Raw genomic sequence first — 13178 nt, forward strand, 5'->3', positions numbered from 1 at the left:
AGTAAACTATCACAATTTAAAATACTTAGAAAATATTATTATATACTATATATCTAGTTTTATAAAATCACAACTTATTTAATATAAATTAATTTTTTAAATTATTATAAAAATGTTTAACTAAGAGCCTTAAGCTCCATTCCCATAAGTTCCAATTCTATCTGATATTTCTCTATACTTCATTTATTACACCTTAAGAAATTGATCCTTGATGGATAACATAATCAAATCCCTCAAAAGTTAAAGACATTTGTTGCGGTTAGTCATTCTAATAATTTCTTCCCTTCTACTTACAACTTGCAACAACAAACAGAGACTCGTACTCGAACAGAGCTCTGCTTTATAGTTGTAAACTATTTCACCATTTTCTCCCCAACATTGGTCATATTCTTCCTTCTTTCTTTCCGTGGAACCACATAAACCCTGAGAATTTATGAGTGAACCGACAATATGGCAAGGTCTCTTCCTTTGAAAAATAATATTAAATGCTAATCTCTCTCGCCGACGTTGTTCGCGACATTCGAAAGCTTATTACGACAGTGACATTTTTTTCCAGTAAAAGATCGAAGCTGCTAAGTTTCTCATACTATTAAACCTGGCAAATAGTCAATTTTCAATCAATCCTTTACATCTAGGGTTTTACAGATTTTCTCCCGTGGATTTTCTAGTCAAGGATTTTGTCAAATTTGGGCGCGTGACGTGTTTTTTTCTTTTTAAATTGCAAAGAAAACATCGAGGGAAATAAATAGATTTTGGCTTAATGAGGATCGGTAGCACTTTTTACACCATAGAAAGGTTGCGACAACGGAGAATCAAGATGTTCGAAACAGCAGGGGCATTGGAAAGATTCAGCACTAGACAGTTTGTTGTTAGTCGTTATAGTAATAATAATAGATTTCAGGCGTCGGATTGCACAGCAAAAGTTTTGCATGGCGACAGCATTTGCAGAGCTAATGCAAGCCTTAAAAGATTTTATTCAGATAATTGTTTTATGTCATCTGACAGAACAGGAATGCTTGGATTGAAAGGCAGTAATTCAGAGGTTTTGCAATCCAGCTCGGGAGTCCCGTGCAGACCGAGCTGTATTTCGCGGAGTCCATTTCTGGACAACTCTTTTGCTAGTTTTAATCAGGTACTTGAGTCTATTTTGTTTGATAATTTAGTTCCTCCGTCTTTTCTAGTGCTAGATTCAATATTGTGTAGATTATTAGCTCGCAGTGAAAGTATGTACACATTACCTTTAGACCTGAATTTCGAAGTGAAACTAGCAGGAGGAGTCACACGGATAACAGTAAAGGATTGGTAGAAGCTGAATTTTAAGGGGATGAAACACTTATCTAAATTCTGTGCAAAGAATAAATTTCTAGAACGGAACACGTTTTCTATTCGATTAGTCCATTTTACAACGAGAGCAGGCTAACTACAGAGATTTCTAGTAATAACTCAGCACACAAGGCCCTATATGAAGAAATTGTAAGTTGCGAAAGAAAAAACAGATTCTGGACAACGTGGGAAAAACAATTTTGTTTGCCACGCAAGTTGAATGAAGTAGATTGTGAAATGTATGTCGCATGCTTCGTACAAACAACACAATAGGAGGCTACGCAATTTAGATGAAGTGGACGATAGAAAATAGTTTTACTTTTCTCGTTTATAATGGGGATAGTGCTAATTACCAGGATTTTTAACCATAAATCGGTGAATGCAACCTTAAAAGAAGCATTGTAGGGGATAAAATACATTTTTTAAAGTTTGAGCAACATCAAATTGTAGTCAGGATGGAACACATTTTCTTTAAAATTGTCTGTTTTACAACGATTAGGTAAATTATAGGTATTTATAATTATCATTTATGCCTAACTTAGGTGCTTGTTTTCTTCTCTATTGATTTCGTACAGGAAAGTGATGCATTCCTAACCAATAGTGTGCCTTTTTGGTGAACAGCATAGGTTTATGCTAGGGAACACTGCTTGCTTGTCAACTTCTGTAAGGGATAAACTAACCACAGGATCTCAACAACATGAAGGAGGTGAAAATGGAAAACTTGTTAAGAAAGGAGCTGATGAAGGAGGTGAAAATGGAAAACTTGTTAAGAAAGGAGCTGATGAAGGAGGTGAGAAACCAATTGCAGATATTCGCATTCTGAAAACTCTTGCAAAGTACTTATGGCTGAAAGACAATCCTGAGTTTCGTTTAAGGATATTGGTATCTTTGGGTCTTTTGGTAGGCGCCAAGGTAAGAACTATAATTCTTATATTCTCACGCTGTTTGCCTTTCCTATAAATTGATGCTTTAGTTTATTGTGGTATTGTTGATGCTTATTCTTATCTTTTCTCCATATAGCTTGATACAATGCTGCAATTTGACTCTTAATGTCATTCTCATAAATTCTAGAAGCACTGCACCTGCTTGACGATGTCTTGCATGGCTTGACTGCTATGAAATAAATTGTTGTCGTGATCATCTGGTTGAAAATAATATAGATGATGAGCAGTCAAGTTAAATTGAGTAAAATCTTCTGCAACATACCAATCTTTAGATAAATGAATATGGAACCTCAATTTTTTATCCTTCTGACTTTAAACGGGTTAGAGACCAAGCAGCTGAATAACTTTTGGCTATCTAAAAGTTTCTGATATCCTGTAATTCTAAAGATGATTTGTCATGGTTTCAAAACTGTGAGATTGTATAACAATAGTGAAATTAATGCTCTTATCATTTAGTACGTTCAGGCACATAAGCAAAGACTTCTCAAAGTGCAATCTAGTTGCCTCGTTCACAGGTTACAAAACCAAAGATTGAATAATCTACTAACAAAGGTAGCAGTTGGAAGATGCTAACATTTTTAGCTTCTAGACGATCTTGATTTAACTGGGAGACTATCCGGTTAGACTAACTTACTTTTATTTTATTTTATTTTATTTTAAGGATAGTTTGAAAACATATTTACATATAAACATCCACTAGTTCAGACAGCATATCACTGACTAATAGAGTTCCCTAAAGTATATGGATGAGAGCTAGTAACCATGAAAATTACTTCTCAAAAGGATACAAAAAATATAGCCCTATACAGCACTAATATAAACAAGATTGGAGAGTATTTTAGAGAAGCTACAAGATGGTTAATGGATTGTACAAGCTGCATCCAAATATTGTATTGACAACATAAAACAGTAAACTGTATGAGATCAAAAACTGCATTGAAGGCATCCTAAAAGTTTCTGCTTTTACTGAAGGATACAAAATCATCCCAATCCCACTGTCTGTCATACCCCCACCATGAAAAAGATATTAATGCTCAATAAAAATTCTCTTATTTATAAGACTTTACAATTGTCATGTAGGAAGCATTATACTGAACCAATTATTATAAGATGGATGTTGTTTTGTTTAAACACCATCGCCCGTTGGTTGGGGATCCCCTCTTTCTTCAGTCTTTTTGCACCACCATGCCTTTGGGAGCGAATCAGATCAATTAAGATTAATTTGGGGCCAGTAAGTGTTAAGGGGTGCATGCATTGACAAGTGATAGTGATCAAAGGAAAGGGGTTAAAATAATAAAGAGGAATCCTCCCACACTTTCGGATTCCACTTAATGGAGGAGATAAATCCTCGCACCACCCTATTTCCGGCTGTGAAATTTGCATTGAAAGCAAGGTTTTTATCTTATCAACCTTGAGTTTTCTACTCTTGTGTTTCAGTCACTCGATCGGGTTTTTCTATGAGCAGAGGATTTTATCCTCTCATTTGATCGGATTCCGATGAGAGAAAAGGATTTTATCCTCCAAACACTCCAATCTCTGCCTATTCCCCTAAAGGGATCCTCTAACCACTCCTATCTCTGCCATGGTGATCAACATGTTAAAAGGCTTGTTTTGGATGTCTAGGTAGGAGAGGAAATGATTGGAGCCAACTAAATTTTGGAAGCTTAGCATGAGAGATGACCTTATATCAAGAGAGGATTGAGTGTTTGGTGTTTCTCCTTGAAACATTAAGTATTTGATTTTGCATGTTGTAGTGGAACAAAACTCACATAAAAAGCACTAGAGGGAGGGGTCAAATAAAGTTCATTCATGGAATTGTCAACAAACGAGCTTTCAAGTTGTATTTGAGATAGGAGATCCCTTCAATAGTGAAAAAAAAAAAGAGTGATTTTTTTTGGAAAAAGTATAATATATATATGTATATAGGTTTCTCAGTGGAAAGGCAAGTGGATCTTCTTCCAATTTGGTTTGATTTGAACAAGAGGTTGCATCCATGTGATCTGACTTGACTTGCAGAAACAGGGCAGTGTAGGATACATGGCACCACTGAACATGAAGAACTGCACTGTTTGATATTTCTCTTGAGAGCGGACTTGGTATGATGAGGTAGAATTTCTTTTTCACAAGTATATGAGCCTGTGCTATTGATCACTTCAGAAGCAGAGTTGTTTCAGTTCAAAGAAGATATTAATAGAAAACAAAGAAGTGGATTTGGTGGAAATACTTGGTGCAGTGTACATCGTCTCTCACATTCAAAATCTACTTGCCCCATCTTGTCAATACACTATTGACTTGATCAAGTTTCAAATGGGTTGGTATGAGGAAATGTCTGTAAGGAGTGGCAAGGATTTATTCCAGCTCTCAAGTTGGATGTCAAATGAAGAAGGCATCATAACTCAAGTTGGGAACCAAAGTATGGGGGAAGAGGATGAGTTGCATCAAGGAGGAATGGCTAAGTTTAATGATCAAGATAACCAAATGAAGAATCGACTTCTAAGCATTACATCATAGAGAGATGAAGTTGACAGGAAAATCAAGGACATAATCAGTTTCATTCGAGGAAAGGGAGACGTATCAAACAAAGATCAATATCATAAAGAACTAGAAGAAGATGAACACATGCTCGAAGAGGTAATCCTTAGCAAACTTTTCCTCATGTTACAAGGTCATATTCTTGAGGGCGAGTTGCGAAAGATTTCAGACATCCTTGGAGGAAAAGACAATCAAGTGGACGAGCTGAGAAAAGAACTCCAAGCAATCATAGATGGATCCAGATTTGAAGAACAATTTGATAAGGCATTACAAGACATCATCATCACCAAGTTCTTTGGGGGGTGCTAGATGATATTATGAAAGAAGTTGATTCATTACCAAATGTATTTGAAGATGATCAAGTTATTGCAAATGGCATGGTCCACCATCAGCTTCGACCTCCAGAGATCCTTCCACTTGAGATTGAAAAATTCATGAAGATGTTGGATGATCTTCCTTTAAGTCACAAGGATGCTATGCTTCATGAGATTCTACATGAAGAATTGCAAGATATTCTTGAAGAGAAATCCACATACAACCCTATGGGAGAGGAAAATGCATAATAGTTTGGGCTGGTACCATAGTGGGACTTTGTATTTGATCAGCTTTCAAAGATATTTGAGGGAGAGATTATCAAAGAATCCTAAATTTTTGTGGACGCAATTAGCGATGCTCACAAAGATGCATAGTTCATGGAATTCAAGGACAAGCCACCTAAATTAATATTTCATAGGCTTGACTTCACGATTGATTTTCTTCCCATGAGTTTGATGATGAAGCTAGGGGGAGAATCTACCATTGGCAACAACATCTTGAGGATGCAGATGATCGACAAGAATATGAACATGACTTGCCATTCAAATCACACCAGGTTGTTTCTTTTCTTGCTTCTAATGTTGAAAATAGGGACAGTTCTTATTTTGATTATGATGGTTTAGGAAAGAAAACTTGCGTTTGGATTGATCACAGATCAAATGAATTGCCCCAACTATTGATCTTGGATGATATATTTTCTGAGGTGGTAAAATTTCTTTTGGATTGCAAGGATGAATTTGCAAAACTGAGAACTGCAAGGCTTGTTGCTCTTGTATATTTCAAAAAACCATGTTATATCAAGTGTACATATTAGTTGGGTAGGTGTCATCCCTTTAGGAGTCATGCACATAGATAGATTAGGTTTGTCTTGAGCCATTTGGCTCAAGAGGGCTAGTGTAGATTTCCTTTTTGTTGGTTAGTATAATTCTTCCTTGTTGAGCTAGGAAGTTAATTTGCCTTGAGTTATTTGACTTGAGATTTGTTTGAGTGACTTAGTTAGTCATTTGGTGTGGTTTTCTTTAGAGAGTCATTTTGTAGGTTTGCCTTGAGTCATTTGACCCAAGTAGTCTAGTACTTGTTTCCTTTAATTGTGTAGTCTCCTTTAGTAGGAGATAATTTCCATAGCAAGTCAAATTGTGATATTGCTATTAGGATTTAATTGTGTTAGTTTTTGAGTCAAACTCATTGACCCATGTTTCATGAGTAGTGATTCAAAATGAATCCATCTCTCATGAGAATAAATGGAACACTTAGCACTCATTGGATCTAGGTGATGCTCACAGAGGTGAAGCATTGAGACGTCTCGGAGGTCACCCATCCCAATACTACTCTAGCTTGAGCGCGCTTAACTACAGAGTTTCCTCCATGGTTAGACCCACTCTGCTTGCGATCCCATTTGCAAAACCGTCACCAAGTATTGTGCCTTATGGTCCATTCATTAGAAAGCCCCTTAAGCTCATCAATTGATAAGTAGGAGATAATTTCCACAGCAAGTTAAATTGTGATATTGCTATCAGGATTTAATTGTATAGTTTTTGAGTCAAACTCATTGACCCATGTTTCATGAGTAGTGATTCAACATGAATCCATCTCTCATGAGAATAAATGGAACACTTAAAATTCATTGGATGTAGGTGATGCTCACAGAGGTGAAGCACCGGGACTTCCCAGGAGGTCACCCATCCTAGTACTACTCTAGCTTGAGTGCGCTTAACTATGGAGTTTTCACCATGGTTAAATCCACTCTACTTTCAACCCCATTTACAAAACCTTCACCAAGTGTTGTGCCTTACGAACCATTCATTAGAAAGCCCCTTAAGCTCATCAATTGATAAGTAGGAGATAATTTCCACAAGTCAAATTGTGATATTGTAATTAGGATTTAACCGTGTAGTTTGAGCCAAACTCATTGACCCATGTTAAATCACTACTCATAAAACACTCCTTGTTTAGTAACTTTTTGTTTCATTAATTCAAAACTCTTGTCTGCTTGACGTGTCCACTTGAAATCCTTTCGATCACCTCTTATAGTTTCTGCCATAGGATTGCAAACTGATCTGAAATTCCTGATAAACTTCTAGTAAAACTAGCCAATCCATGAAACGATCTAACCTCTCCAACAAACTCTTAGTTTACACCACTCAACAACTGCTTAAACCTTCTCAAGATCCATGTTCAAACCTTTAACTGGAACAAAAAATCCTAGATATACTAACTTCTCCTTCATGAAAGTACATTTCTTGATGTTGATCAATAATTTTCTTCCTTCAATGTTTAAATATTTGTCTTAGATGCAACAAGTGCTTCTCCTTACTCTTATTAGAAGTCAAAATATCATCCAAATATACAATCACAAATTACCCAAGAATTTCTTCAATACCTAATTCATTAGCCTCATGAAATTACGAGGTGCATTGGTCAACTTGAAAGGTGCATTGGTCAACTCGAAAGGCATAACCAACCATTTATATAAACCCTTATTAGTCTTGAAAGCCGTCTTCCACTCATCTCCTTTGATTCTGATGCAATGATGACCGCTCTTCAATTAATTGTGTTAAAATACCTTCCTTTACTCGAACAATCTATAATGTCATTCATCATAGGTTAATGAAATTTGTCTTTCATTGTGATTTTGGCTATAGCTCTAGAATCAATACGCATTCTCCATTCTCCATTCTTCTTAGGTGCCAATATTGCAGGTATTGCACAAGGACTACTTTCTCTTATCAATCCTTTCTGCAACAATTCTTGCACTTGCTTAGTCAATTCGTCATTCTCTGTAGGTGCTATTCTATGCGGTGCCTTATTTGGTAAAGTCGCTTTCGGAATTAGATCCAAACAATGACTAGTACTCCTAATAGGGGGGTAATCCATCTGATGCATTGGCTGAAATGACGTCCTCAAATTCTATCAGTAATTCTTTACTTCTAGTGGTTGCTCATCCACTATTCCCATGTTAGGTTTCATAGGAATCAAAGAAAAACACATACTCTTCTTCTTGAAGCCATCTAGGAATGTCCTTCCTTCAACTAAACAAACTCTTACTGTGGTACAATTCATACACTTGAATCTTTTATCAAAGGTAGCAATACTTGCTTCATCCCATTAGCCACAATAGTATACCTATTGCCTACCATCGTGTATTGCTTGTCTTTCACATTGCCATGGTCTACCCAACAAGATATGATGACAATCCATTAATGTAATACCGCAAAGAACTTCACCAGGGTATGACCCAGTTTTCAATTTCACAAGTCATTGTTCACTTACCAAAACCTTATGATCATCCTTGATCTATGCAATCTGATATGGCTTCGGGGGCTTCATTCTTGGCAACTGCAACTTGCTAGCCAACTTCTTTGATGCTAAATTATTTGAACTTCCACTATCAATGATGATTTTGTAACACTTCTATGCAACAGTACATCTGGTTTTGATTAAACTCTTTCTCATCACTGGTTCTTGATCAGGTTCCTCATTACATAGGGCACTTACCAGAACCTTATGATCATCCTTGATCCATGCAATCTGATATGGCTTCGGGTGCTTCATTCTTGGCAATAGCCACTTGGTAATCAACTCTTTTGATGCTAAATTATTTGAACTTCCAATATCAATGATGACTTTGCAACACTTCCCTACAACCTTACATCTGGTTTTGAATAAACTCTTTCCCATCACCGGTACTTGATCAGTTTCCTCATTACATAGGGCTCTTCTGACCATTAGGACTTCTCCATCTTCTAGTTTATTCATTGATTCAGGCGACTCTTCTTTCACAAATGCATATCTGCTACTGCTACCAACCTTCTTGTTTAAATTCCCCCCATGAAATGCTCTATGACCTTCTCCACATTTAAAATAAGTTCCTTTAAACCAATTTCTGTCCTCTCTTTTATAACCATTACCTCCTGGGTATCTACCTCTTTGTCGGTAGGAAATCTCTTCTTTCCATTCTGACTTGCCTTTGTTCGGATCGGAGTATGATCTACCTCATTCTGCAAATGATCTACCTCTTCCTCTCTAAAATCTGCCACCTCATCCTCTCTATCTTTGTTCATGCCTTTGGCTCAACTTTTCTTTTGCCTTTAAAGCAAACTGGTATGCTTCCTCAATGCTATCCATCTTGACCAAACTAATTATATCCTGAATATATGTCTTCAAGCCATTTAGGTATTTAACATTTCTTTCAACCTCGTCATCCACTCGTTCAGATCTAATATCAAACCTATAGAATTCTTTGATATGTTCCTTCATAGTGGACTCCTTTTGCTTTAGGTTCTGCATTTTCCTCAACAAGCTTACTTGGTATTCACCAGGTAAGAATTTTCCCATTAACTTATTCACGAACTTCATCAAACTATAGTCAAACTTTAGCAAACTCTTAATTCTCCACCATGATTAGGGGATGAGTGGCTGGAGCTGGGCGGTAAGAGAAACTCATGGACGCCTTTTCTGATCAGTTGGGATTGAAGAAAATTATGGAGAATGGAGTTATAGGAGGAATACCTCAGGAGCTGTAGATGACTGTTTGCAGGAAGTTTGAGGCTTGAGAGTGAAAATTGTCGGGCCCAGTTGGTGGCACGCAACCCCCAGACATACCAGAATTTGTTGTGTAAGAGAAAGTAAGACAGGAGCAGCCAAAGCGGTGGTTCTTGGTGAGTCAAAATACTGGGACAGTTATACAATCGCAGTTTTCCAAGCAACAGAGGATGTCATGAGTTCAACCTAGGAGTCCTACGCTGGCTGTAAATCTCAGAATTAGAGTTCCAGTGCTATACATAATGGTGGGAATAGAATTTGCAGCTTGGGTAGAATAATATGGAAGCAATATAATTACCAAAAGGCGCAGATTGGGTTCAGTATAACTGGCATGGCTGCCACTTTGCCTTGAGGTTGTCATCAGCACCTGTAGATAACAGACTTGTAATCTGGGTACAATCTCAGGAATTAATTAATCTTCTGTCGTCCAATCAAGTTGGGTGTAAAATTGCATGGTACGAATTTTCTTATCCTGTTGTGAAGTTCACAGAGCATTAGTAGTTTCAGCAATGCAAATAAGAGATCTTGAATTGTGTGGCTTCAGATCCTTTAATATTTATTGAAATATCCCGGTACAAATATTTTATATTGCATTGCCGCAGAAAGGATTAGATATTTTACTTGCAGAACAGTAGTTTCAAGTGCAATTAGTTGTTTCAGAATTACAGTAAGAGTAGAAGTATTTCTTATTGTGCATCATCATTAAAAAATTCAAAAAAATCAGAAAACTTGTTAATACTAGGAAAACAAAATTATCCTATCTTGCTGTCAAAGACCTTTTTGATAAATACCACCAACAGTTGTCATGAAAACGTTGGGGACTTTGCAAAGACAGAATGCAGACACGTTTGACACAATTGTTACATTTAGAAGAGAAAAGAGATCAGGCACTGGAAAAGTTTCTAAAACATCAAGGTGTAGTCAAGTGATGGTTCGACATAATGGCCAAGGTTAAAGATTTTTGAATTTGAGATTTAGTGCTTTGCTGGGACAAGGCCCATGAAAAGAAAGGTGATTATTACAAGTTTGAGAATCTTTGGATGGGACCTTATTGGATTTCTGAGATACTGGGAGATAATGCCTTTAAATTGAAGAATTTGACAGGAGAGGAAATCCCATTGCACATCAATGGACAGTTCCTCAAGCATTATTTCTGCCCTTAGGTTTCCTCCCAGGAGCCTACCCTATAGATAGTTAATCTATGTTTAGGAGGGATTTTAGTTTGTTTCCCGTGTGGTTCGTTCCCTGTTGGTTTCCCCACGCTTTGTGGGATTTTGGTTTTGTAATTTAGGTTGTTTTGCTTTGATAGTTTTGGGTTTTCTTTCCCTTGAGTTAGTTTTCTCAGATGGTTTTGGTTTTGGTTTTCGCTAAGTGGCCTGGAGGTTTGGGTGTCTCCATTTGCAAGAAGGTGTTGTGGGTTTATTAATTGAATCCAGATTTTTTCAAGTTGTAACGCCAACATTGCTAAGGCAAAGGATCAGATTACTCCAAATGAGTACAATGTGATAGAGATTTTGATTTAGGACACACCTTTTCAGAGTAGGTTATGGAAGAATTTGACAATTCAACAAAAAAAAATGAAAGGTAAGATGAAGAAACTCAAAATGAAATATGAGAGGCAAAAAGGCAAGATCAAGGTCTTGTGAGAATACATAAAGAACCTACCTTGTTTAGAGAGAGAAGAAGGCCCATTTTGTTCGTCCTCCATTTTTTTGACTAAATTAGTAGAGGGCATTGACATGATCATACAAGTTGCTCAAAGTACAAACATTTAGATCAAGGGCATCCAGAATGAGGCATACAAGCACGTTTAGGACTTAGCGCAAGTTCATGATAGGGCACTAGCCATCCTTTCTAAATTTCATTGCATGGAAGAGTCATGAGAAGATGAATGCATATATTAGGATGTGACAATCTCAGATATGTAGGATTTGATGTAGACACCTAGGAAGATATTGATTGATAGTGAGGTCGTTAGGGTAGGATAAGTATAATATCATTTTATCCACTGGTATGGTGTAGTGATCACGGCAAAGGAAATGTTTGTTCATTTCACCAAGGAATCGATTCAATTGAAAGGAATACCATAGAATATCCGATAGGATACCTCCAACACTGTTGCATCACTAGTGTCACAAAGGTTGGATGAAAATGAAATAATTGTAGGCAACCTGAATAGCAAATTGGAAGTCTTTTTGATTGAAATTCTTCACAAAGGATGTCTTTGAGAACTTCTCCACTTTCTTCAATGACATGCATACGATCCATGACTTATTGCCAAAGTGTGAGGAAAGCTTGATGAAATCTAAGTGAGCAATGACGACCTTGAAATTCAAACAAGAATTAGCTCTAGTGTTATCATGGATGAGTTGGAGACAATGTTGGGTAGATTCTAGGCATTCAAATGACAAAGTCAAAGATAGACCATTCTAGGCAAGGATGCATTTAATGTATAGTGGTCATTTTTTTTGCTCCATAGTCCTGCTAGATGGGCATTTATTACCACTGAGATAGTGGATTTCAGTTCATTGGTCTATGTGGAGCCTTTCATTAATACAAATTCCTTTTCTTTTTCTCTAACCCTAGTTAGGGCTGATGTGGCAAAATTTGGGCCATGGGTTTTTGTTTTGATCCGGGCCACTCATTGTATTAGAGGACCTATATGAAGGCCTCGTTTCTCATTTGTAAGCAACAAACTTTGAGATTGTTGCTAAGACCTATTGAGACAATAGAATTATCATTGGAGTTTAGTGATTATTTGATGTGTCTTGGTGCTTGCTTGGTTTCATTATTCCCTCATTTAGATTAGATTGGTTAGATAAGTGTTGTCATTTCAATTAGAGAATGCTATGGTGTTTTGATGAATTCCCTGGTTCATACTTTTGATAGTTTATTAATTTTGTGTTTTGCAAAGTTAGCACGAACTTATTTCTATGTAAACTTCCATCACTCAATGTGCAATGTCATTTTGATGGTGTTTGTTGTGTTATGAAAATCATTTGCATAACTCCTTGAAGATTGCACCGGTTCCTGCATAGTAGTTTAACTTGGCAAAACAGAGCCTGGTTATTTGGGAATTTGCCCATCAACACAATAGTTGTTGTTGTCATTACCCTTAGGAGTAGAGTAGAATCTCCAGCCATATATTTTGATAGCTCCCATCTAGTATTATCCAAAACCAATCCGAGTGAAACAAATGTAAGGCTCCTCGTGATTAGCAACAAATCAAATCAATCATTAAGCTTATCCACAATCAAGAGTTGAAATGAAAGGAACCTTGGAGTTATCCGTATGATTTTTTCATAATCTTATCATACATGAATCTTTGATTAAGAGATGATAAGATATCTTGATATTTTATTTTACAATGTTGGAGAAAATAAAATTGGTAAGTTATAATACATTCCTCTATCCTTGTTTATTGAGAAATATCTAAATTGACATAACTTACATCAAGATAACTTACGTAACATCATTTGATACCCTAAGTAATGCAAAGGAGGGAGAATGATCTTGAGGACA

General features: G+C 36.7%; 1 protein-coding gene across 2 annotated transcripts in view; it reads left to right on the plus strand.

Moving 5' to 3' along the window:
* Positions 1–321: 321 nt before the first annotated feature.
* Positions 322–13178, plus strand: part of LOC149539293 (ABC transporter B family member 25, mitochondrial-like) — a 269562-nt gene continuing 256705 nt past the window's right edge. Inside the window, exons 1-3 of one of the 2 annotated variants that reach the window (XM_089800611.1) lie at positions 612–1132; positions 1945–2029; positions 2072–2235. In XM_089800611.1, coding sequence (XP_089656737.1) covers positions 761–1132; positions 1945–2029; positions 2072–2235 — 621 coding nt within the window. In that variant the 5' untranslated portion in view covers positions 612–760. Of the gene's footprint in view, positions 1133–1944; positions 2236–13178 lie in introns of both variants that reach the window. The other variant, XM_089800610.1, reaches the window with a different exon arrangement.

This window comes from Cupressus sempervirens, chromosome 9 (genome assembly GCF_028749045.1).
Source record: "Cupressus sempervirens isolate cs-2001-9-10 chromosome 9, ASM2874904v1, whole genome shotgun sequence".
Classification (NCBI taxonomy): domain Eukaryota; kingdom Viridiplantae; phylum Streptophyta; class Pinopsida; order Cupressales; family Cupressaceae; genus Cupressus; species Cupressus sempervirens.